General features: G+C 31.6%; 2 protein-coding genes across 3 annotated transcripts; both read left to right on the top strand.

Moving 5' to 3' along the window:
• Positions 1-8,182: 8,182 nt before the first annotated feature.
• LOC114177180 (serine/threonine-protein kinase SAPK10-like) lies at positions 8,183-13,451 on the top strand. Of its 2 annotated transcripts, XM_028062436.1 has the most exons (9): positions 8,200-8,679; positions 9,051-9,125; positions 9,450-9,551; positions 9,653-9,706; positions 9,880-9,972; positions 10,572-10,664; positions 12,071-12,175; positions 12,251-12,349; positions 12,794-13,451. In XM_028062436.1, exons 1-9 carry the CDS (start codon positions 8,503-8,505, stop codon positions 13,076-13,078), a joined length of 1,083 nt encoding a protein of 360 aa, XP_027918237.1. In that variant the 5' UTR covers positions 8,200-8,502; the 3' UTR covers positions 13,079-13,451. The 2 variants fall into 2 exon arrangements, with proteins under 2 accessions (XP_027918238.1, XP_027918237.1); XM_028062437.1 differs by lacking the exon at positions 12,251-12,349 and having other exon boundaries at positions 8,183-8,679.
• Positions 13,452-14,842: 1,391 nt separating this feature from the next.
• Positions 14,843-19,135, top strand: LOC114178495 (probable disease resistance protein At5g66900). Its single transcript, XM_028064432.1, has 5 exons — positions 14,843-15,662; positions 15,764-16,197; positions 16,951-17,339; positions 17,823-18,016; positions 18,147-19,135. Exons 1-5 carry the CDS (start codon positions 15,056-15,058, stop codon positions 18,959-18,961), a joined length of 2,439 nt encoding a protein of 812 aa, XP_027920233.1. The 5' UTR covers positions 14,843-15,055; the 3' UTR covers positions 18,962-19,135.
• The last annotated feature ends 7,132 nt before the right edge of the window (positions 19,136-26,267 follow it).

Below are 26,267 nucleotides of genomic sequence, written 5' to 3'. Positions count from 1 at the left end.
ACTTTAAAAAAAAAAGAAGAAGAAACGTAAAATTAATATCTTAAGTTACGTAAGTATGAAATTAAATATGGTTAGGTAAACTGAACATAGGTTATAAAAACAATAATAATAATAAAAATAAAAATAAAAATAAAAAGAAAAAAAAAAAAAAGCCTTCACCATTATCTGTTCAATTACCCTACGTCATGAGATGAGCTCATAAGCTAATAAATGCATGTAACATCACATGTTAAAGAAAGAAGAAAGATGAAATGAAAACTTAATCCATAACAAACCACGGTGACTAGAATTTGAAAAAAAAGAAACAGAATTGAACAGTGTTACAACCAAATAAACTAAATGTAATGATTAGGTGCATAGTATAAATAGGAGTAGTGGTAGACACTAAGACGAAAGAAAAAAAAAAGGGGAGAAGAGGAATTTGTGAGTATAAGTCGACAGTGAAGAAAATAGAAGAAGGAGTTAAAACGTTCACAAAGCTTTGGGATATATCTTTCGCAATAATTAAGGTAAGGGAAGGAGATATCTATCAATTTATTTTTACTTTAATTATTTTTTATCTATTCATAATTATTTTTATCTCTATATTTACCTTAAGTGAGGTGTCCCTAACCTCATTCTAGTTTATATTTAGTTCCCATTCCTATTTATTTATTTATATTCATCTCTAATTGAGTACTAATCCTATTTATATTTACTTCCATTTACTTATTTATATCTCCAGTTATATACTGGTCCCCTTCAATTATTTATATATATTATTTTTCTTTTTAATTATGCATCGATCATGTTTATTTAATTAAATAATTAAATGGTTAATATTGAAATAAATTTTACGATAAATGAAGATTTGATTATTGTAGTTGGAGGTATGACCTTGGGGATTTAAACGAGTTAGTATTACTCAAGATGAGATGTTCTTGAGTTACTTTGTTGGCCATGAGCTCATTTATCCTGACTAGTCACTACAAAATTAATCAATATCTTTATAAAAGTATAATAAAAATTCAGTTTCATGAACTTGGGAGAATTTTTATTTCATTTTATTTTATTATGATATGTTTTTTTTTTGATATTTGTCTCACTTCCCTATTTCTTTTGATTGTGTGCGAAAAACAAAATTTTATAACATTATCATAGATGGCTGCTCCGAACACGCCTGATCCCTTCTTCGCCGACATTGTGGCTGTTTTTCCGGGAAATGCATGGCAAACCAATGTAGTGAATAATTCTGTAACATTTCAGGGAACGGGAAACTCTACCATTACTTTTCTCTCTGCTCCGAATGCACCGATTGTCATCGAAGGACAAATCGGAGTTACCTTTTATTTACCCCCAACAGTCCAAGTGAATCCTATCCATAACCTTTTCCCTCCACCTGTTTGATAAACCGTATATGAGGGGGAAACTATAAATAAATAATCCTTCTTCCTCTTCCAGTATAGGAAATATAAAATGTACTAAATAATGTGGATATAGGAAGTATATAGTATTGTAAATATATATATAAATGTGAATATTTTAAATATAATTATATCTTAGTGTATAAATTTTCGCCTCTAAATATTTATAAGTATACTATAATAAATAAATAAATAGATTTTTTTTATCGCCACACTACCCGTATCCTACCCGTCTCGTTTGATTAAACAAATGAGATTACTAATAATATAAATATGACAAATTATAATAATAATAATAATTATTAGAGTAATAATAATACTGATATGTATATGAATCAAAAAATATTAATCAGAGATCAACGACTATAATAACAATAAGAGATAAAAAATAAATGAGAAAAAGAATAGAAATATCCTAGGTTGAGACACGCATAACACTATCTTTAGAGAGAAAACGCTCTTACTGCACATAACAAATACACAATATTATGTGTTCATCTCCCAAGACACAACAACACATTAGATCAATCGAGTGCAATAAATCCAAACCTTATGAACACCAATGTTTTAAGAGATACTATAAAGAAGAAAAGAAGGACACTATTGAAAAAAATCTATTGTTTGTTGTGTCTCTTTCCCCATATACCTAAGTGGTATTTATAGGTAAAAAAGATATCACAAGAGTCAATTATAATAAGTCTAATTAAATAAAATATTAATTTATAATAAAAAAATATAATCGTTAATCATAAATAACATTAATTCATAAAACTAAAAATTCATAAAAATATGAATAATAGTAAAATTTTTATTTTAATTATATATATATATATATATTTAATTATATTAAATATTTCTAACAACTTCTACGTCAAAATTGGGCTCGGACCTTTAAAAAGACAGATGGATTAACATTTGAGAGAGATATGACAGAAAAATTTTAGAAAAAAAGTTTTAAATAGATAAAAAATTGTATAAAATGAAACTCGTTTTAATTAAATTCTATTTATAATTTCTTTTTAATAATGAAATATTCAAATATAATTTATAAAATCATATATATATATATATATATATATATATATATATATATATATATATATATATAAACTGTTTTTTAAATCTTCACACTACACTACGTTACATATATTTTTATAATATAATTCTATACTAAAGTGGTTTTTGACCGAAATAGTGATTCGCGAAACACAAACCAAAGTATCAAATTTAAAGAAAAATAAAAGTTCGTATATTAATAAATAACAAAGCCATATATAAACTTTGTTGATTATCAACAATATCAATGAAACTCTAACATTGTTTTTCTTTAAGAATTTACTACTCTAAAATATATAACACCTAAACTTATTTATAAAACCCATTTATGGTGATTGAAAAAAAAAAGATTTGATTGCTAGAAGAACTCGAATGACTTTCTTTAATGTTTGGTTGCTAACTTCCCTAATCTAGAGAGACTATAATGAAATTTGCATTTTAATAATTATTTCGTAACTAATTTTAGTATATTTTGTATCACTTACTCTAATATTTTAGTTATAAAGGACATAAATAAATATGTATGGATGATATATATCTCAACCATTTAGTTCTATCGATAGATAACATCTTGATTATGCATATATTATAGGAATTAAACACCTTTCACACCTTTTTCCTTTATCTTCTCATCGCTATTTCATCCATGGCGAGTTCTACTCCTCCTTTTTTATCACCTTACAAATCAAGCTGATTTTGTAAGGTTGAGTTCTATTAGTATAGTTGACATTGATTCATTTGCTGCTATTGATCTTTTTGTCCTTAAGAATGAAGAAAATGATGTTGAGTTTGGTTAATCTAAAGACCAATATGAAGTTATTCTTGTCAAGGTTTTCAATTTTCTCAAATTTCTCAAGGTTCTCAAGTTTCTCAATAAAAAATAATGTTACCAATTCTTTTCATTCCACTACCTTCCATAACTATTACTTTCAAGTTGGGCCTTCATAATGTTCATGCCCACTTTGGGAGGGGCTGATATAGATATCTTTGATATCTTTTTCCATTTTTTGTTGCTTGTATTTTCCCTTTATATTAAGCATATTTCATTTGTGTAAAATAACTTAGTTCTCGTACTTTCAATAAATGATTTCTATGCAATTTTTCTCTCACTTACGTTTATCAAACACTCAGAAGGTTAGACTTATGAATACAATGTTAGTGAAAAAGAGTTCACATTCACTATCGTGTCTAATGCACACATTTTTTTTATACTGCTTGTATCTATACCAGATTTGAAATCGGTATAAAAAACATTTTTTAACTGACGTAGAAATGTTTCTCTGAACTAGTGTGTGTAAGGAGACCTTGTCCCCCAATTTTTTTTCACACATTACTCATTAAAATACAATAATATACTCTCTGTTATTTTAAAATATGAGTATTCAAAAAATTAATTTTCTTAAAGATAAAACTCAAACAACTATTGAATTTGAAAATATGAAAAAAGATAAATCATGATGTTTTTACTTACTTACTCATTTGCTATTAATTAATAATTTTGTTACTAAGTCTCTAATATCATATTCAAGAAAAAACTAATTTAAAATTTTAACTTCATTATTTTATTGTGATGCTCTAAAGCATCCAAATTTAAAGCATTTATGTGAGAACCCACTGTCTCTCCCCTCTCTATACACTCTCTTCTTCTCCTACTCATATCACAGAACCACACTCCACCATCACTGTCTTCCTCCCTCAAAACCAACTACACAACCTTCTCTCTAAAAGGAGCTCAAATTTTTCCCTTTCTAATCACTCCTCCCTTCTGTTACAGCTACTGGACCTGGAACCAGAAGAAGAACTCATCCTCTAGCTGAGTCATCTTCTCCTCCCGGTAAGTCAAATTCGGTTATCCTCAATTCTCTCCAATTTTGGAATTTCTGGAGTTCAATGCTTACCAAAACCGAATTAGGGTCTTGTACTCACTCTGAGTTTATGATTTTCAGCCCCTTAGGTTGAGGATTTGAGGTGCCCTTGTGATAGAGGCTTGCTTGTGGTGATTTTAAAAAGGTAAGGGAAGCTATCTGTAATTATTCTATTTAAAACCATGAATCATGTTGATAAGTTTGATTGAAGCTCTGAGTGCTAAATTGATGGTTAATAAATTCTGTGTGGATGCTTGATTGAATGTATGCCATGAATACAATGCTCTTGCATGTGGAAACAGTGAGTGACCTGGTATTTTTGCATAGGCGGGTGGCTCTCGCCCAGGCAAAAATGCCAGAAAACCCACCCCTGATCCTGCGCGAAGTCTCGCCTAGGCGAGCTGAGGTCGCTTAAGCGAGAAGACGATCTCGTCTAAGCGAGCCAGCTTAGCCTGAGCGAGAGTTCGCCCAGTTTTTAATTTTTGCCACTGTTAGGGCCTCGTTCAGGCGAGACTAACTCGCCTAAGCGAGATAACCTATCGCCCGGACTAGAGTGTCTAGCTTGAGCGAGAGTCACTGTAGTGGGATGCTCTATTTTCTGTTATAAAGTGTGATATTGTATGGTTTAAGGTAGTTTTATGCAATTAGTATCTCATATGCCTGGAACGTCATTATTAATATGTTGTGTGATGGAATTGGATGAGTATGTATCATGAGGGGTTGTGTTTGGAATGGAATTTCAAGGGAAATTCATGAGAAATTGTTAGTGTGTGTAAGGAAGTGTGGAATCCAAATTGGTTGGTATCCTAAAACTCCAATAATCATTCACGCTCAGATAGAGCAGAATGGATTATGTCGTGAGGAGTAACAGGAGGTCCTAGTCTTTGGTACTTGATCAAGTTCTAGACGCGAAGGGGACTTACCTTGGGAACGGTCGGGTGAAAACTCCTTGTGTCCAGACTCTGCAGAGTTTGGGAACCGTTGTAGGTGCAAGCCACCAAGAGCTCTAATGTCGCTTACACAATCCAGATATCGAGTCTAGAACCATGCATTTGAGTTGTGTGTTATGATTGATAATTATATTGTGAATTGTATCATTTTTCTCTCAATTCAGTTAGCTTACCCTTTCGCTTATTTTGCCTGTCTTTATTTTTCTCCTTTGCAATGATCACCTACGGTTGGTGTGAGCAGAGCCGAGCCTTGATGATGATACCCCTCTGCTGAAAAGGAGTTGACTGTTTGCTTGGGTGCAGTGTTAGTTTTTGGGCCAGATTCTACCAAGTTTGGAGACTTGTAGTTTAGATCTCCTCCCTGTATTACTACTCTTGTTAGAAGGGTTTTTTGTAGTGTTTTTGGATGACTGTACCAGCTTTATATACTTATATGTATATGACTATTATCCCTGCTATCTGCTATGTTTGATCATGATATAATATTTTATTTGATAATGTGAAAAACTATTAAATGGGATGTTATAATTTATCAATCATTATGTCAATATTTCGAAAAAAAAATAAGAAATACATTTTATCTGAAGAGAAATATTCTTTGTATATTGATTTATCAAAACAAAATTATAAAATAAAATGAAAGATAAATTTCTTTCACGTATGATTATTTACATAAAAAAATATTTGAAATTTTAATTTTGATTCAACTAGATAGTTAAATTGTTTGAAATAACAGAGAATATTCTATTATATATATATATATATATATTTATTTGTTATATTAGAAATAATCTAAATAAATTTTAAATATATTATTTTGAATATTTTAGTAGTAATAATCTGTCATAAAACCATCAAATATTTTAGTTTTCTAGTTTTCATAAAATTATATCTTTTTATTAAAGTAATATGCATGGGTTTTTGTACCTTAAAATTTTGGTTAAAATTGATAATAATTCTGACAACTTTAAAAACACATCAAAATTTAACTAACGTACAAGTATTAAAATTAATTCATGCAAAAAACTTGTATTTTAAAAAATAATATATAATAAATTTATATCTTTCATAAAAGATATTACTTTTCATAGATAAAAAATCACAAATAAAAATAATCAATTTTCCATGCTTTTCATGAATTTATTATGAAAACTAGCATTTTTTCACCAGTTTTTTTTCCAAAATTTCTCACTAATTATACACTAAGTAAACCAAATTACCATAAACTATGTTAGTTACAAAATTATTTTTAGGACAACAGTTGCCAAACACCGATGAAATACATTTTTTTTATAAAATTTTAAAAATAAAATAAGACAAATATTATATTTCAGCAAAGATTCCAACTCTAAAAACAAAAGATGATCAAGGAAAATAAAATAAAAATTGATAAGGAAATAATATATTTGTTAACAAAATCTAAATTGTCAACTTTATATAATATATAAAATAAATTTGATCCTCTAACAAGGCTAATGAATAATTTTTAGTCCTGAATTCGATTTAAAAAAGTAAAATAAAACTATAATTTTAAAAATGATTTTAAAAATTATAATCCAATTAATCTAGAAATGATACAAAATACAATATTATTGATATAAAAACTATAAAAAAGTATAGTAATTATATATATATATATATATATATATATATATATGTATGTATGGTTATAATTGATACAGTCCTTCTAATTTGAAAAGTAGTAGTTTTTTTGGTACTTAAAAATTTTATAGCCACATCATCACAAAAATGTTAACAAGGAAAGGACAGACACTCAATTTCTCCAATTTTTTCAAATAGGAAGACTTAAACTATAAATGCTAACTATAATTTTAGTTACATTTATAAAGACTCCACCTATAATTAATTAATTAGTTGTCTGGGATTTCTTTTGTAACAACACCACGAATTTATGCCTAATATGTGAATAGATAGTTTATCCTAAAATAGGAGGAGATGAACGTGCAGGTGCAGCATTATAAGAAAAGTATTTTTGACTTAATATTGTGATAGAGTCTTGGAAAAAAGAAGGAAGAAAAAGAGAGATTGTTTTTGTTTTTAGTAGTGGTTAAGGGTAGGTGTAGTGAAATAAGTGGTATTGAGTATGTTCCTGGATGAGTTGAATATTGATGCCTTGACCTAACTAAGGTATGAAAATATGGAACAAGAAACCTCCCAACCTGTCTCTCATTACCCGTCAAAACTTTTGTCCCTGCTTACCTATTTCCTTTTTAAGGTGGAATGAATTAGCATAATAATTATTACTCCTTCTTCAATCTTTTCTTGCTTTGCTGTACCAACAACAAAATCACTTTCTCATCATCACCATCATCCCCTTCTATCAATCTCTCCATCTTTCATTCCAGACCAGTTCTTCTACGTTGACCACTTCCCATCCAAATCCCTCTTCTCTATTTCAAGTGTGGGGGACCATCCTCTCACCCAACCCCTCCCACAAAATAAATCTTCATTCATCAACACTTCAATTTTTTTGCTATATTAAATCTTCCTTAGTAGCTAATAATATTTTTCTTTTGCTCATAAAAAATAACATAAATGTTAAAAAAATTACAACTACTATTCATACATCACATATTGTCTTAATCTGATTGCTTATTGACAGCAGACACAACAATTAGTTATGTTGGAATCCGGTGTCAGCAGTTTCTAGTATGTTCTCAGGAAACGTTTTTTATTCACAAAAAAGAACTAAGTACTGTTAAAAACTCAAACCTTGAAATTGTGGTGGGAGATATTTGCGTGTGAGAAAATATCTATGAAGGAAAAGAATAATAATAATAATAATAATCAAGAAAAAGAAGAAGGCGACAACATTGCTTACGCGGCATGGAGAGGAAGGTGCGTCATCTCGGACAGAGGGGGAAACGGCACCGTTTTCTGTGTGGTTGGTTCCACCAATTTGCAGTTGCTTGCTTCCATTCCAACCCAATCCACTAATATTTTTTTTTTATCTATTCTATTACCTTCTCTTTCCTTTCCCTCACCAACAAACCATCCATCGCACACAAAGTCTTCGCCTCTCTTCTCTTTTCTCTCACTCAACTCAACTCTTCCGCGAATCGACGTTGTCGTTCTGCATCCTACTCCAGACGAAGACGTATTCAGTTCTCTGATGTAAGCGCGGTTCCGGTTCCAGAGCGAGCAAAAAAGGTTCCGTTATTGCCGTTGCTTTTTATATTTTTTTCCCCTTCCGGTTCGTTTTTATAGATGGATCGGGCGGCGTTGACGGTCGGACCGGGCATGGACATGCCGATCATGCACGACAGTGACCGTTACGATCTGGTCCGTGACATCGGGTCCGGAAATTTCGGCGTGGCCAGGCTGATGCAGGATAAACAGACCAAGGAACTCGTTGCCGTCAAGTACATCGAGAGGGGCGATAAGGTTGTCTGAACAACGAATGAATGAGCAAAAAGCGTTTTACTCATCTTTTTTTGTGTGTTTTCGTTGGTGGTGTTCCCTTTGCTGCCCCTGTTTTGGTAAATTTTTTGTTTTCACGCTTTTGGCCGAGGGAGAGAGGGAAAAAACTAATTATCCACATGATCGACTCGCTTTAATTGTTTCTTCGGTTGTTGCTGACGTGTGATGCTATTTTTGTTATGTTCCGTGTTTCCATTTTTGTTTCGGTACTACCTGTTTCTGTTTTTTTTCTTTTTCTTTTAATAAATTCTTTACGCCATTGCTTAGCATTTAGCAAGTAGCTGTTTCTTACTTGAGAAGTGCTGGACTCATTGTTTCTTTATTGTGCCTCACAGATTGATGAAAATGTGAAGAGGGAAATTATTAACCATAGGTCTTTGAGACATCCCAATATTGTTAGGTTTAAAGAGGTAAGTATATTTTTTGAGGTTTTAAGTAACTTTCTGCGACTGTGGTTTTGCTGCAACGTTAAGGTTTTTCGACTGTCCACAACTGCAATTGTAGCCACATCGGCCACAATTTCATGTGACTGCGTTGATGGCTACACTGTTGAGGTTTTTGGAGTGGTATGGGCTGCTATTGTGGTCACATTTATCCACAATTTCCCACAATATGACAAAACTGCGAATGTCTTCTTAAAAATCTTGATATTTATGTATTTTTACTTTGTCCGTTGTTATTGTTCACAGGAGGAACAATCATTTATTTGTAATATTTTATACAATTTCTCACAGGTTATTTTAACACCTACTCATCTGGCGATTGTAATGGAATATGCCTCTGGAGGCGAGCTCTTTGAGAGAATCTGCAATGCTGGGCGTTTTACTGAGGACGAGGTTCTTGTTTATTTTGTTTACTTATTCTTCACTTGATCATTACCAATTTGTACTTCAAGTACGGTGCTTATGTAAGTTTCTAACCCTTTGTTATGATTCAGGCTCGATTCTTCTTTCAGCAACTCATATCCGGAGTTAGTTATTGCCATGCTATGGTAAGTGAACAATTTTCCCTTCTGCACTGTTCAATCTAAATTGTGTTTACACTTGACTGAAATGTAGTATAGGTAATGTATCAATCTTCTGAACATAGTGTCTAATATATAAGTCTGATATATACATAGTGTCTGATATATAAGTCTTCTCTGTAATATGTCTGTTCGTAAAGCAAGTATGTCATCGGGACTTAAAGCTGGAAAACACTTTGCTGGATGGAAGCCCGGCACCTCGTTTGAAGATATGTGATTTTGGGTACTCCAAGGTAAGATTTTCGTTTTCTCACTAGCTTTTCAGTTGTGAGTTCCATGCTGTTTATATTTTACTGGGAGTTGTTAGGTTGAATAATATTTAACTCCAATTACTTTCTGCGCGTGTGGGTGTGTATGTCATTTTTCTTAGTCACTTCTGTTCTTCAGATTTAGACTGTGATGATGAAATGAATGACTCAGATTATTTCAGTAATCTGGGACATTGGAAAAGACACATTTCTACTTGATTGCTGGCGGTGAATTTTAATAAACCAAATTCTTAAGTTAAGCTTGTTGGCCATTCTGGATTCCCATGAGCTAGAGTTTGGATTGTTAAAATTATGAGCCTGTAAGCTTGTCACAACACTAGAGTGTTTCCTGAGGTTCTTGAGAAAACGGATTAGTTGGCCATTGCAGGTTTTTGCTATTGTTTCTTGTTAACTTGTATCTCTGTCTTGTGTTCTAGAGTGAATTGGATTAAAATTCAAGCTATGTTTCGTGAAATTTTGCTGTCATTCTTTTATTTCGTTGTTTCAATTTCCTTCTGACTTGTAAGTCCCTGAACATCATGACTGTCATATCTCATAAATCTGATCAATGGTGTGATATACAGTCTTCAGTGCTACATTCACAACCGAAGTCAACTGTGGGAACTCCTGCATATATTGCTCCAGAAGTATTGCTGAAAAAAGAGTATGATGGAAAGGTAGAGCATTTACTTTTTATTTCATGGTATTTCTCTTTTTTGCATAGATCCATTACTGTCACAATCAAATGAGCATTTTGTTGTTAACTTGTCATCTTTTATGAGCTGGGTAATTCTTGTAAAGCAATGATATTGTCTAGTTTTTTCACCCAACCCAATTGTCATTTTGGTCTGCACTCCAAATAAAGGTCGTTCTAGTTTTTTGGTTTATGTTTCTCACCTAATTTGGGACTTTGTGGCACTACCTGAAAATCTTAACTTAGCAAATGAAACGCAGACACTTCAACATTATAGTCATGTAAATGTCAAACACATCTCATATACTTAAAAGTACCTTTATCATTTCCTAGCATTTTGCTAATTGTCACTTTTAAAATTTTTATACATCATAATAATCAGATAAGTTATATTTTTTTATGTCTACAATGACTCATGCTGATATTTAGAATATATCGGTTTACTCTAAATTTAAGATTTGTGTTTGAATTATTTCCTATTATTGCTAAATTTGTTGTATCCTTGCATCTCTTGTCCAATCTGTACTTCGTAGTTTCTTAGTGACAATTTACAGTTCACAGCATTACCCTGTTTGTCTACTATTAAGAGAATAGGATGTAATTTTCATTCATGTCTTTTTGTACTAAGAACTTAATGAACTTTTTATTTCTAAGGCACAAAGTGGAGGGAGGGGATTTTGCCCCCTCATTGTTCCCTCTCCTCTCCTCCCTTCTATTTATCTCCAATTAAAAACGGATTCTATTTTTTGTTTTTTCAGTACAGCAATGAGAAATATAAAGTTCTGAATTAAATTTCAAATCTAGTTGAGATCATTACCACCTAACGTCGCCCTCCCTTATTTCATTTGTACTACTATTTTTTTTTAATAAACATTGAGTTTAAACTTACACAAGTGTAGCTTCACCTTCAAGTTTGGTTTTAGGTGTTTTTCTCTGCAATATCCACATCTTAACAATTGTACTAACTCACCGTCTTCTAATGATTGATCCACCCTGTTAGAGATATGATTTGATTGTGTTAGAGATATGATTTGATAGGGAAATGTGTTACCAAATATTTTCCATTATTAAATGTTGATTTTGTTACTTATTATTGTATCTTCTTCATTATAAATAAGAATACTCATGTGCATACAAAACACAGAATTCATTATATTCCTTCTCGGTTTCATCTTCCTCACAATGGTACCAGAGAAGTTCCCTCCTTCAGGACCTGTTTTGTCTTAATCCTTTCAATGCACCCCTTTCTTTACTTTTCAATATCATTAGAGTAGTGCAAGTATGAAATTGCTTTAAACATCAAAGAATTTGTTTTAACTTTACTAGTTTTCATCTGGAATAGTATCTGAATGGATTGCTTGTGTTATGTTCTCTTGCATTTATAATTAGCTTGCAGATGTCTGGTCATGTGGAGTGACCCTATATGTGATGCTAGTGGGAGCATATCCTTTTGAAGATCCTAATGAACCAAAGGACTTTCGGAAGACAATTCAGGTATATAATATCTTCAGATGTGCGCTCATTTTCTGATTGCTTGAGAGCAACTTGTGATTGCTGTCTGCTTTGCAGAGAATTCTTAGTGTCCAATATGCCATTCCTGACTGTGTTCAAATATCTCAAGAGTGTCGCCACCTTATTTCAAGGATTTTTGTTTTTGACCCAGCAGAGGTATTTTCTATTTCAAACAACTGACCTGCTATTGCAATAAATAAATTGGACAATACACAAACGTAGATAATTTTATTCTTTAGATTAATTGTCACACTATTACGAGTGAGCTCAAACAGTATCACCTGTGTCACTTTGAAAGGATTTTTAGCATTTGAATGTTTTTGACGAAATTGACGGGCATTTTTCTTCTCCTATGAAGTTTTACTCAATTTATTCCAATGTATTACTTTTTTCATTTTGCATTGGTCATGCGATGTTTTACGTCTATCATAATATAGGAATATGTTGTGGGCTATGAAGCATTAAATGTGATCATAGAGAACAGGCAAAATGTTGAATGTGTTTTGACTTAGTTGGTTGTGCTGACTGTAAACAATAGGAATTTATCTTCAATCTAAATCATTTGTTTGAATCTCATGTCTTTGGATATTTACGTGACAGAGAATCACCATGTCTGAAATCTGGAACCATGAATGGTTTCTGAAGAATCTCCCTGCGGACCTAATGGATGAGAGGATAATGAGTAATCAATTTGAAGAGCCAGACCAACCCATGCAGAGCGTTGATACGATCATGCAGATAATTTCAGAAGCTACGGTACCAGCAGCTGGGACCTATACTTTTGACCAGTTAATGGGGGAGCAAATTTATGACTTAGAATCTGAATCTGATGCTGAATCTGAGCTTGATATAGATAGCAGTGGGGAGATAGTGTATGCCATATAGTTTGATCTTGGCTTGGCTTGAAAGACAACATATTAAATGGAGAGCATCTGAATATTGTGGTTGGCATTTTCAGCGTCAAGAAAAGAAGTATGTGATGGCCGCATTTTCTGTAGATTAGCCTGGACAATACAAACTCCATGATAATATTTATGTATTCAGTGTCGGTCGCTGAGGGAAGAAATGATTGTTACCCTTTCCTCGCTTCCAGGGAAATGCTTGCTTTTATATACATATTATTTACATATTAGCCTTTACGTTGTTTCCCAGCTAGTTAAATTGGCTGATGGGTGAATATGATGTTTCATGCCCTTATGTACACACTCCATTCCATGTAAAAACAGTTCTTTTTCAGTAGCATATTTCTCGTTTACTACTTTGTGTACTTCAGTACAACTCTGCAATTAAATACTGGTAAAAAGAAGAGTTACATGTGGTAGATTAAAAGGTGCCTTGATACAGAATAAGGTATCAGACAACACGGAATGTGTTTTTTTTTTCCTGTTACCAATTCTATTTGTTTTGGAACAAGTTTTTCGAAATGTATTCTGAAATACAAGAAGTCTGTTTTGAAGAATATATTTTATAACAAATGAGGTGATCTAAGTGTTTGTTGGAGGAAACATCTTCCAAGATAAATGTAGGGGTGTAGTATTTGAAAATATACTATTCCATTTAGTATTTGAAAAAGTTGAATAATTTAATATTTTAAGTATATATGATAAATTAAATAATAATTATATTACTATTATTTTCATTTTAATTATTTAAATGAAATGGTTCTTTAAATGAAAGAAAAATTAATAATAATTGGTAAAGATAAATTTTTTATATTATCAAATAAATGAAAGGTTTATATTATTAAATACTGAAATTGAGTATTAAAGATTTTTGTGTAAAAAAAAAATAATAAATAAAATTATTAAAAAAGAATAAAAATATTAAATTTGAGATACAAAAAATAATGAACATAATTACATAAAAGTTATAATAAGATTAAAAATATATTAAAGATTTGAATAAATTTTATGATAAACTAAACAATTAGAAAAAATAAAAAATAAAAAGTGTGTAGTAATATATATATATATATATATATATATAATTAATTAATTAATTATGAATATTTTAATAATTTAGATGAGAATATAGTAAGTATGAGAATGGAGACGAAATGATATCTAATTAAAAAGGTCAAAGATTTTCATATCTATATTTATGTCCGGAGATTCTTATCAAAACATAGACAAATTCAGATAATACTTACATAACGTATTTATTTATTATCCCTAATTTTGACACTTAAAGATAATTATAAATGAAAATATAATAATAAATAATTTGACTCATATACCTCGTTAATAATGATTATATATAAAATTTGCATGAGTCCCTGTTTGTGGGCTTATTATGGTTAGTAGGCTTATATTGTTTTAAAGTTTTCTAATTTACTTAATTATACTTAATCTTCGCCCGTGTTGAATGTAGGTGCCTCTTCCTCGGCTTATTAGTGCAATATGACCAATCTTAATAATAAAACATGGTATTCAAATGATAAAAATAAAAATAAATAAAAATTTAAAATAAAATAATAAAATAGATCGTTGTTGGTTATTTGTAAAGACTAGTATTTTCACTAGTATTTAAACATGGTATGAATATACCATAAGTATACTACAGCGTGACAGAATTCACTCTGGCTTCGTATATTCACAGATGTAAAAATAATTTTGCTACTGTATCTTAAGGTGGGATGAAAATAAAAGATGTAAACGAGTGATGAGGCAAAGAATGACCGAGAAAAATGGAGTCAACAAAAGTAGAGCAGTTTGTCGGGGTGAGGTACTTGGAGAGGAAGTTAACGCGGGAAGAAATTTCTCGGAAGTTTAAAGTAGATCCTATGCAATGTGGATAACGCGTGTGCATAACTTGTTTGGTTAACTAGGGTGGGTTTGTGTGTTTTTTGGAGCGATTCATGTTATGGGAATGGAAACGTTCACAGGAGCTGTTGCCGGGGCTGTGATTCAAGAAGGGCCGAAGCAGGTTGCAAGATTGGTCAAGAAGGGTTTGAACTTCAGAGAGTCACGCAGAAACCTGGGATCCACTGTGCATCATGCGATTCCCGTGGCCCAAGAAATTGAACGCCTTGACCAGGAACTGGGACGCTCAGAGGCAGAAAGAGCTCCTCTCTTGGAAGTTCTGCAAGAGGGAGAAAAACTTTTCAACGCACGCTCCAATGTACCCTGGTGGCTGTGTTGTTGCTTGCCCTTTTTCCAGACCCAACTTGAAGAAGCGTTGGAGGGAGTGACCAGGTCCAACGTTAATCTGTTGCCTCTGGTGGCAAGGGATACCCAAGAAATCCTTTTGTTGTCGAGGAATAGTGTTCGTGGGAAAGGGTTGAAGAGGTGGTTGAAGCCTCCTCCTAAACCGGATCTAATTGTTGGATTAGATAACCCTTTGTCCCATTTTAACAAGTTGAAGAAGCAGTTGCTACAAACGGGTAATTCGGTACTTGTGTTATCTGGTCTTGCTGGTTATGGAAAGACAACATTGGCTACACTCCTATGTTGGGATGACCATGTTAGAGGTAAGAATTGAATCTTTCCACTTCTACATATCAGCACACTTATTATTCCTTTGATGATTATGCGATCGTTAGTTAATCTGTTATGTTTTTGTTCGGAGCAGGTAAATTTGGGGAAAATATCTTGTTTATCACTGTGTCCAAAACTTGTAGTTTGAAGACAATTGTGCAATCACTGTTTCTTCAACACTACGGGTTAGTTGTGCCTGACCTTGACCTTGGTAATGATAGATGTGCCATTTCACACTTGAAAATTTTGGCGGAGGAGATTATGAAAAGTCCCATGTTGTTGGTCCTTGACGATGTTTGGCCTAACTCAGAATCCCTCATCGAGGCATTCAAGGTTCACGGGTTGTCAGATTATAAAATTTTAGTGACTTCTCGATTTAATGTTCAAGGATTTGAACCTGCATGCCGCATGGAGCCTCTTTCCTTTGAAGACTCGGTAACCCTTTTGCATCACTTAGCTCTCCCAAATGACGGAAGATCATCATCCCTTTCTGATGATTATGAAGAGAAAGTTGATTTGATTCCACAGGTTCTTCCTCCTACATTTTCATATGCACACTTAGAAATTATTATTTCTTTTGTCCTTCAGTTTTACACTCTATCACAAAAACAAATTTAATCCCCCCAAGACAAAATGTAAAGTTAACCCTTAATTTGATTAACAAATTTATCTACTCCACTAGTAAACTCGGGTTTCAAGTTAGTCCTGCAATGATTAAGTCTATCATATATACATTTAACTGCAGTCTATTTTCTTGATGTCGACTTTGTAATCTAGCTACCTGTAATGCTGCATAAACTTGGAAAAGATTTAACCATTTATCAAAAATTGTTCTTACGAGTGAAGTGAAGGTTCCAGCATCCACGTTAAACTACTAAAAGCTTTAAAGACAATGTTTAGGTTCTATTTAACGTACACTATATATGCTAACAAAATCAATATCAGCTTTGTAATCAGTACCAACTTTTGCAGCTATTTTCTTGCACTGAATTGAATTGTAACATGGAATCATTATTCACCAAATTTAGATTGGTAAAAGAAAAGGAGTTTATCTCCAATTTTTTAAAATATCATAGGATAGAATGACATACGATAAAAGGAAAAGAATCAAAACTTATTGTTTAATTCTTTCTATATCATTATGTCTACTTAACAAAAATAGAGTAAGAACTCATACCATCATAAAATACTGACTGATGATACTGTAATTTTATTCTATTGCCCTGTATACAACATTGCATTCTTCTGCTGTTAAGTTTACCTGCTTGTACTGAAATTCAGATAGCAAAAGCCTGTTACGGTTCACCACTTGCTCTTGAACTGGTTGGTGGATCTCTCAGGAAAGAGCGTCTGAATGTGTGGAGACAGAAGAAGAAGAAATTGTCCAAGGGTCACCCTATTGTTGAGTCTCATACTGAAATGCTCGCCATTTTCAAAAAATATTTGGATGATGGATTGGAAGATAAGCCTATCATCAAAGAGTGCTTCATGGACTTAAGCTTATTTCCTGAAGACCAAAAAATACCCGTTTCTGCTCTCATTGACATTTGGACAGAACAGCAACACAAACTTGGTGGTGATTTGGAGCAAAGACAAAATCTGAAGGAAGCAGATGCAGTCAACATTGTCTACGACTTAACCGACCGCCATTTGGCTAACCTTGTCGTGAGGTATAAATGTGTCATAAAAATCAGAGTACACTTTCGTTGTTGGGTTTTTAGTAATCAGTATATTTTTACGGTAGAAATCATAATTCGTTACAGATAAAATAAGGTAAAATAAACTGTGTAATAAAAGTGTTTTACACCATCATTCAATTACAAATCAAATCACTGAAGAGTTTCGTACTCATATTCAATCACGATAAGTCTAAACTTTCTTAAAAGTTATACCAGGATTATCCACATTATAAAATTTCTCACCTGCGTGCTAATTAAACTCATACATTAAAACGTAAATAGTATATACATTATAGAGTGGAAGACCTTTACAGTATTATTTAATTAGAAACTGTAAAACTTATAATGGTTGTTTTAGTCATGATAGTAAGAAGTTTTATTCTACACTGACACATTATTTTATTTCCAACAAATGTATAGAATAGTTTATGGCTATGCTTCTCTTTTGGCATCTAACTTTTTCTCATGTATCAGGAATGTTGGAATTGACATAGATGATTACTGCAACCACCGTTTCTTATTGCAGCATGATCTTATTAAAGAGGTGGTTGAAGCCAGTCAAGAACCATATACACAAAGGAAAAGGTTGATGTTTGACATGAATGAAAATAATTGGTCTCAACAGAGGCAACAAAATACGGTTGCGACCACATTGTCTATATCAACCAGTAAGTCAATCTCCTTCAAAATGCAAACACCCTTGCCATGTTATATACAAACACATACATAATGCTGGCAACAAAATATGGGTTTTAAACCGTTTTTACACATGACACCAAATGAAAAATGTTTTTGCAGGCAAAATGTCGAGTACAGAACGTTTGGACAATATTGTAAAGGTTGAAGTAGTTCAGGTTCTGGTCTTAAATCTTCGTACAAAGGAGTACACCTTACCAGAGTTTATAAGAAAAATGAATGAACTAAAAGTTCTCATAATCACCAATTATTTTGATTTAAACTGTTCGCTAATCAATTTTGAGCTAGTTGGTTCTCTATCCAGCCTAAGAAGAATCAGATTGGAACGAGTTTCAGTTACTACCTTCGGCAAATGGTACAATCTGCGAAGATTGTCTCTTTATCACTGTAACACTAGAGAGGCTTTTGAAAGCGACAGCATTCCAATTTCTGAGGCACTGCCAAATCTTGTGGAATTGTGTATTGATTATTGCAAAGATTTAGTGACACTACCCACCGGATTGTGTGATATTACTCGGATCAAGAAGCTTAGTATCACGAAATGCATGAATTTTATTGCTTTGCCTAACGACATTGGAAACCTGGAGAACTTGAAGACACTAAGACTTAGTTCCTGTGCTGTGTTTGAAGAGATACCAGCTTCAATTGGGAAGCTTTTTCAGCTGCGTTTTCTTGATATCTCGGGCTGCGTAAGTCTTCAGAATTTACCCGAAGAAATTGGAGACTTGCAGAATCTGGAAAGGCTTCACATGGTTGGTTGTCCATGCAAAATACCTTCCTCAGTGAGTGGTCTTGAGAATTTAAAGAATGTAAGATGTGACGAAGAGACTGCTATACCTTGGAAAGAAGTTTACAAGCCTAACCTTCCCAGTCTAAAAATAGAGGAGGCTTACGATCATAGCTTGTTCTTATTTTGATATATGATGTGATAATGTGTTTGTTGTTGGTCTTGTACTTTCTATAATGAAATTCATTCATATGTTCATCTGGAATATGCTTGAGATGGGAAAAGCATTGTCTTCTTGTTCACACGTGAGTAATTAACTTTAAACGTTGGCCTTTTTGACAGTCAACGATAGTTTCATTTGTTACTTTACGGCTTCAAACAGACAAAGTAAAAGGAATGGTAACGATGCTTAGAAAGAAATGTTGTTTTCTTGTCGACTTCCACAAATATTTTATGTGAATTTTAATATATTATAATAATAAATTTAAAATGCACAATTGTTTAGACTCTTTCAATTTAATGGTTTATACTTATATATATATATATATATATATATATATATATATATATATATATATATATATAAAGGGATTCTTGGTATTTATATTTATTTTTCAATTTTACTTTTTAAATTAATATTTTTAATTAAAATAATTTTTTTATCATGATTGTTTTTTTAAATTTTTTTTCTTTGATTTAACTTTTTATTTTAAATTTGAACAATTTTTAATTATAAAAGTATCTTCAAATAAATAAAAATTATTTTAATTTTCTAATAATAATTTTATTATTTTTTATTATCATAAAAAAAATTTAAAAGCACATGGACGTATTAGTTAACATAATTCAAATATATTATTAATGGCTTTTTTATTTGCTATACGTTCTCCTTATCTTTGCCAAATAAAATAGGCTATATATAATAAATGTCAAATTCTGCATTTATTTCAGATTCTCGGAGGAACTGAAATGTGTCAAATCCGTTTTGAATTTAAATTTCTATGTATATAATACTAATAGTAAAATATAATAATAATAATAATAATAATAATAATAATAATAATAGTAATAATAATAATAATAATATTAATATATTATGTTTCTATACATGATTAAAAGTAACTGTAAAAAAATTATTGCGCACGAAGATAACGCGATCAACAGTTATAAACTAAATATAGAAAATTATAAATGATTTTTTTAATGTTTTGGAATTGGATTAGATACATTTAAATATAACTTATTTACAATTTATATTATTACATAATTTTTTTTATCTATACTATTATATAAAAAAATATTTATATTATTATATATAAAAAAATCTTTAATAAATATTTCTCAAAATTGATATTTTATATTTGTTCGTCTTTTAAATAAATATTTTTTAAAATAAAAATAATAATGTATAGTAAAATTAAAAAAAAGTATTTATATTTATTTTTATAATTATAATAATATTATTTTTATTATGATAAAGTAAAGATATGGATATAATGTGTTTTCATTAGCTATAAATAATTTTGATGTTATTCCTCAATTATAATAATAGTTTTATTTTTATAATGCGCTTAACAGACTAACGTAATGTTCTAATGAGGATTTTGTACTGATGAAGCAAATTTGAAGGAGCGGATTTTGGTATGTGAGCGCATTCGTTTTAGATGATGTGAAGGGATATGCGAGAGGCAATTTGGGAGATGGATGGATTAATCCATCCCCTCAAAAGTGCGAGGATACTGTATATGTTTTGTATAAATTACAAAACTACCCTTCTCTCGTTTCCTTCCCCCATTCCTTTTTTTTTTCAAAGCTCATTTCAAAATGGAAGTTGGGAATGTGAATGTAGTGTGCTTGTGACTCGCAATAGTGTGCTTGTGAATGTGATCCGATGGTGTTTTGAGAGGTGAGTTATGGGGTGTGTGTGTGTGTATGTGTGCGTGTGCGTGTGCGCGTGCATGATAATATTATTATTATTATTATTAATATACCGAAAAGGTCAGGGACTATGAAAAAAAGTATGGCAAACAACATGACACACAAGATGCAGGTAAAAAATGAAAGTATGATTTTTATGCTCTAATCCATTAAAATGAACACAAAGGAAAATAATAAATCCACGCTTCACAGTCCGTATGAATAGTAGAAGGAGGTTCAGAAGCAAGGACAATAATATTTGAATACACTGCCATATAAGAAAAGTATGTTTGGAGGTTAGATTGTGAGTGAAAAATTAAGAGATGAGGGAACTAGAGAGAGAATGAGAAAATCGAATTTGTTTTAGTGATGAATTGAGGAACATCATTGCAAATCAACTCATGCAGAGATATTTATACACAAGAGAGTGTACTTCTTAACTTTAATCAAATTTCAAGCTAACAATAACTTCCTAAGTTCATATCTATGTTTCCAGCAATATATTTGCAATTATCATTGTTGAACCCGCTACATTTGGCAATGACATTGTTTATAAATAGTCTGAGTCTTAGTATACCAGCAAAGGGATGCTTTTTGCTGACCGTTCGAGGTCTGATTTTTTTCAGGTTGGGCACAAATGCAGCTTACTAAAATAGTTCATTCCAAGGATGAAAATCACAATTGTGATGACTATAAAATATATTAAGACATGTACTTTTAACTCTAACTCAATTTTATACAATTGATTTATAAGGTAAGATTTACACTCATTTATATATATTATGAAATATTTTATCTTTAGTCAATATGAGATCTCGAACACACTCCTCTCATGCCGAGACATATATCGTGCATGAACATTAATGGGTGATTTGGTAGCAAATGATTTTGTAAGAAATGATTATGTGAGATTTTGTGTCTCTTTGTTCATCTGACATTATCAATATATATAAGAATGTAAAAGGAAGGTTAAGACTTTGATTGAGGGATCCTTATGATTCTGTATCTATGATAGGAGATCCTTATAATTATGCAAATCCCTATAATTGCGACTCCTATTAAGATGTGATTGATTTCTAATAAGTAGTGACAAAGGATTATTCAATGGGGCCACTTTCTTGCGAACAAAGTTCAAAGAGAAGATTTTGGATCCAACAAGACTCAGAGACCATGTTAGATACTCCTCTATATTCTGCTTCAGTACTGGATCGAGACAAGGTTGGTTGATGCTTTAGAGGACCATGAGATGAGGTTGTCTCCAAAAAATACACAATATCCAAAGGTGGATAGTCTAGTATGTGGGAGTCCACCCCCGTTGCCATATGAGTAAGACAGAAGACCAGAGAGTGAAGATTTGTGAAGATATAGACCAAGATCAAGGGTGCCTTGAATGTAGCGCACAATTCTTTTAAGAGTAGCATGTGTTCATCTTTTGGTGCATGCATATGTAGATAAACTTGTTGTACAACATATGATATATCCAATCTTGTGAAAGTGAGATATTGTAAGGCTCATGCTAAACTTTGATAATGTGTGGGATTTGGGTAGGGAGATCCCCAAGATGCACTTAGTCTAGGTTCAGTGTCCATCGGTGTTGTGGATGGATTACAAGAGCTCATGCTGGCTCATTCAATGATGTCTTCTGCATATTTATGATTATGTAAATTTCTTATGATTTTGTACCTATGATAGGGGATCTTTATGATTATGTAAATTCCTACATATGTGGCTCGTATTATTATGTGATTGATTTCCAATAACGATTGACAATGGTATTATTCTGTAATTAATGGTTGACGTTTTGTAAGAAATGAATATGTGCAATTTTGTGCACCTTGGTTCATATGACATTTTCAATATATACATGAAAAGAGGAGGAGGTCTAAAGCTATAAGGGGATCCTTATGATTTTGTAGTTATGATAGGGGATCCTTATGATTATGTAAATCCCTATAATTTTTGGCTTACATTAATAGTTGATTGATTGTTGATAAAGGATTATTGTATAAGTAATGTTTAAGTTTCCTAACACCAAGAACAATCATAGTTGTTTTGTCCAACCTTTGCATGGCTTTATGCGGCATAAAAGCATTGGATTGTGTGGTACTATCCTAGAAGGTATCCTCTCCGAACAAAATACTATCTTATTTCTGCAACTTAAAGCAAACTTGATATTTCTCAACAATTGCAAATGCTCAATTCCTTCTTTTTTCAAATTATCATCATACGAGCATAATTAAAGTAAATCATAGACATATTTTGCTTCCAAATGACCCATTTTAGCAACCATTTTCAAGTCTCGGTGGCTTTCTCAATATTTCCCTCATACCTAATTACTTCTACCAACCCCTCCTTAAATAATGCTTCAATATTTCCATCTTCCTTGCACATTTTCGTAAAATTTCCAAACAATGATGGAGGTGTAAGTAACCATACCACTAATGAAATTTTTTCTAAAGAAACTTTTTGCCACATGGACATATCTTGTGAAGCATGAAAAAATTCTTTACAACATATTTTCATGTTGTAATAGTCAATGTAAGATTCTGATGTTACCTTTGTAACTATATTGATCAATAAATCTGAAGTAAGTGATTTTATTGGAATCACATCTTGTTCATTTTTTTCCTCTTATTATATCTTGAAATTGATTTTTCCATTAAAATAAAGGAGTAATACAACCTATTCTGCAACAACAAAAAATTTATTTAAAGTATGAAGTCATTAAGAAAAATGATAAGATGTCATAATATAAAATGTATAGAAGAGTATGAAAAACATTCAATATTGTATGTTTGTTGGGTTTACAAAAAAGAAAGAACAACATGCATATCTTAAAACACATTTCTTAACAAGCTTCAAGAGTACCTTTTTCACTAGCCACCACAACACTACAAAAACGATCCTTATCTTCTTCCGCCACTCCTCCGGTCTCCCTTTTTCTGCTTTTGTTGGTTATAAGTTGGTCTCATTCTTAGAGTTAGAACATCTCTTTGTCTCAATGTATTTTAAAGGAAGGAGAAAGGAAAAATGAGATTGACCATTTTATATTTAATTCTAAGTTCATTTGACACTACTACGTAGCAATTTAAATATTGATTTAAGGGCTTTTGGGTCCCACTCGGATGAAGTTAAAAAAGGCTAGAAATGTAATTTTTGGAGGTAGCATTTGTGGTTTGGACGTGAGCATAGGTGGTCTAGGCTTTGATGTTATTGAGATTTGGTCACATTGATAATAACATATGCTTTGTTAATTCGTGTATGGGAAGTGTGAAGCTGAAATAAGTCTTGAATATCAATCAACAACATAGGAAAATGGAATAGCAGAAAATTGTATATCTGGTTTATGTAATTGTGTTGAGTTTCCGATTTTGAATTGTGTTCTTTTATTTTGTTCAACCTTCAGGGTTCTACGTTCTAACCCTATCCAATAGCTGCTAAGTTATTCGCTTCATTGCTAACATAACTTTCCTACATTTTGATTACAAATGTATTGAAAGATTTTTCTAATGTACAAATTAAAACCTACAAATTATGTACAGTTTTCATAGTTAGTGTGTTATCATTATCTTAGATGTAAAGACTCGCTTGACAAACAAGAATGTTCCTCCATGGCACAAAGATCTATGTGGGTGAGTTGAGTATATTTTTATAAATAGATAAATAGATCTAGCTTGTGATGTGTTTCTATGTTGAGTATGTTACTCTTTCTTCCAGTTATCATTAATCTCTTCTTAACAATATTTACTTATTATTAATTTTTCGATTTACTTTGTTTTGGGCAGTTTCAGTTTGTTATTTATGTATACTTTTTTAGTTTAGGGTAGCGAATAAATTTAATTACCAAATTGACTGCAATGGATGATGTGTTTGAGAAACATTTCTAAGTTATTCTTTTATATTTTCGATTTTAAAATGTAAATATGACCTACTTAATACTTAATATAGGCTTTTGTTTCTTTTTTCTCTTTTTCTCGTTTGCAGTGAGCATTCCTTGTCCCTTTTAGAGAATATGCGGAAAGAATTTGACCTACTTACTTGTCTTTTGATATAAAGATCTTCTTACAATGAGGCTGATGTTAGTGACCCAAGGACAAGGAATATCATGTAACACATTGTTTTTGGTTCCAATAATAAATGTATCTGTCAAAGTATCATGTAAATACAAATAACATTCAAGTGTCCATGCAAAGGAAGAAACAATAGAAGAAGAGACGCTTGCACAAGATTGTCTACAGAATGGGGAGAATCAAGTCAGACAAAATGAAAATGATTGCAGCTCATATTTTTGTGGCACTAAAGCTATAAGTCAACTCATATGAAGTTACAAGTGAACTCTAATAATTTAATTTTCACATAAGGGTTTGAAGGATTACGATGGTTGGTAGTTAGGGTTTGAAGGACCTTTTTCCATCTCTAAAGTGACATAGATTAAACTTTTGATGTTATTGACAGCAAAGTGCAAGATGGAATTTGGGTTGGTCAGCACCAATGTAGAGAAAGAGGAGGGATGCGCTGTCTTGTGAGGGTAAGTAGGATTTTCGGAGGATAAAAAATTGGAAGTTAATATCATGTAAGAAATGATTATGTGCGATTTCGGGCTTTTTTGTTTATTTGACCTTATAATACATTCATGAAGGTTTAATTATATCTTTGGTCCCCATTTTGGAGTCAAAATCTCAAGATGGTATCCAAATTTTTAAAAGTCTCAAATTGGTCCCCTTTTTTATTAAAACGTCTCACGTTTGCCCTTTCCGTTAAGTCAAGGTTGACGCCGTTAGAGGGAGTGCCACGTGTCAGTTCCTCGATTTTTTGAATTTTTTTATTATTTTATTTTATTTTTAATTTTTTTTTGAATTTTTTTAAAAAAATCAAAAAATTGCCACGTGTCAAGCTGTCATCGTGCCACGTGGCAGTGACGGAGTGATGTGGCAGTGACAGTGACACGTGTCAGTATTACACCAAGTGTCATTTCCTTAGTCTCAATTTGGTCCCTTTATTTTAATTTGTCTCAATTTAGTCCCAATTTTTTTAAAAATTAGCAATTTTGTCCCTCTTCAGATAGAAACAAAAATTAATTTTATATAAATATTATACAAATATTTTTATTAAATTTGATATTTTTATTCAAATTAATATTTTTATTATAAATTAAACTTAGGTCACACTTACATAATCTCCATTTAATAAATTTCTCTAAAAACAAAACCATCAATTGATATTTAGCCTACAATGTTGACTGCTTCAACTTACTTTTATAATATTTTAACACTGTTCTTTTAAATTTAAATTAGAACTATAGTATAAGCATTACATACAACTTATTTGTATATATACAACTAAAATTTGCAATAAACAAATATTTCTCTTTATTATTGATTTACAACAAACAATATAAATTGTCATATAAATTTTTTCGAATAGTTGTCATTTTTTAAATATTAAAATTAAATTTGTAGATTGAAATAGATGGTGATTAAATGGACCAAGTCTTCTTCTTAGCAAGGGTTTCTTCAATTTGAATCAATACATTACTTGTTAAATTTCTAAGTCTTCTAATCCCAAAAGATAGGTTAGAA

Source organism: Vigna unguiculata, chromosome 3 (genome assembly GCF_004118075.2).
Source record: "Vigna unguiculata cultivar IT97K-499-35 chromosome 3, ASM411807v1, whole genome shotgun sequence".
NCBI lineage: Eukaryota > Viridiplantae > Streptophyta > Magnoliopsida > Fabales > Fabaceae > Vigna > Vigna unguiculata.
Note: the sequence above shows the minus strand (reverse complement) of the source record. Positions and strands in the feature narration are given on the sequence as shown.

What these genes read in the sequence shown, in the direction of transcription:
- LOC114177180 (XM_028062436.1), top strand. Translation starts at nt 8,503, where the DNA reads ATGGATCGGGCGGCGTTGACGGTCGGACCGGGCATGGACATGCCGATC. An exon ending in ACATCGAGAGGGGCGATAAG is followed by an intron (nt 8,680 to 9,050) that starts GTTGTCTGAACA and finishes TGTGCCTCACAG; the next exon opens with ATTGATGAAAATGTGAAGAG. An exon ending in ACTTTCGGAAGACAATTCAG is followed by an intron (nt 12,176 to 12,250) that starts GTATATAATATC and finishes TCTGCTTTGCAG; the next exon opens with AGAATTCTTAGTGTCCAATA.
- LOC114178495 (XM_028064432.1), top strand. Translation starts at nt 15,056, where the DNA reads ATGGGAATGGAAACGTTCACAGGAGCTGTTGCCGGGGCTGTGATTCAA. An exon ending in TTGGGATGACCATGTTAGAG is followed by an intron (nt 15,663 to 15,763) that starts GTAAGAATTGAA and finishes TGTTCGGAGCAG; the next exon opens with GTAAATTTGGGGAAAATATC. An exon ending in AAGTTGATTTGATTCCACAG is followed by an intron (nt 16,198 to 16,950) that starts GTTCTTCCTCCT and finishes ACTGAAATTCAG; the next exon opens with ATAGCAAAAGCCTGTTACGG.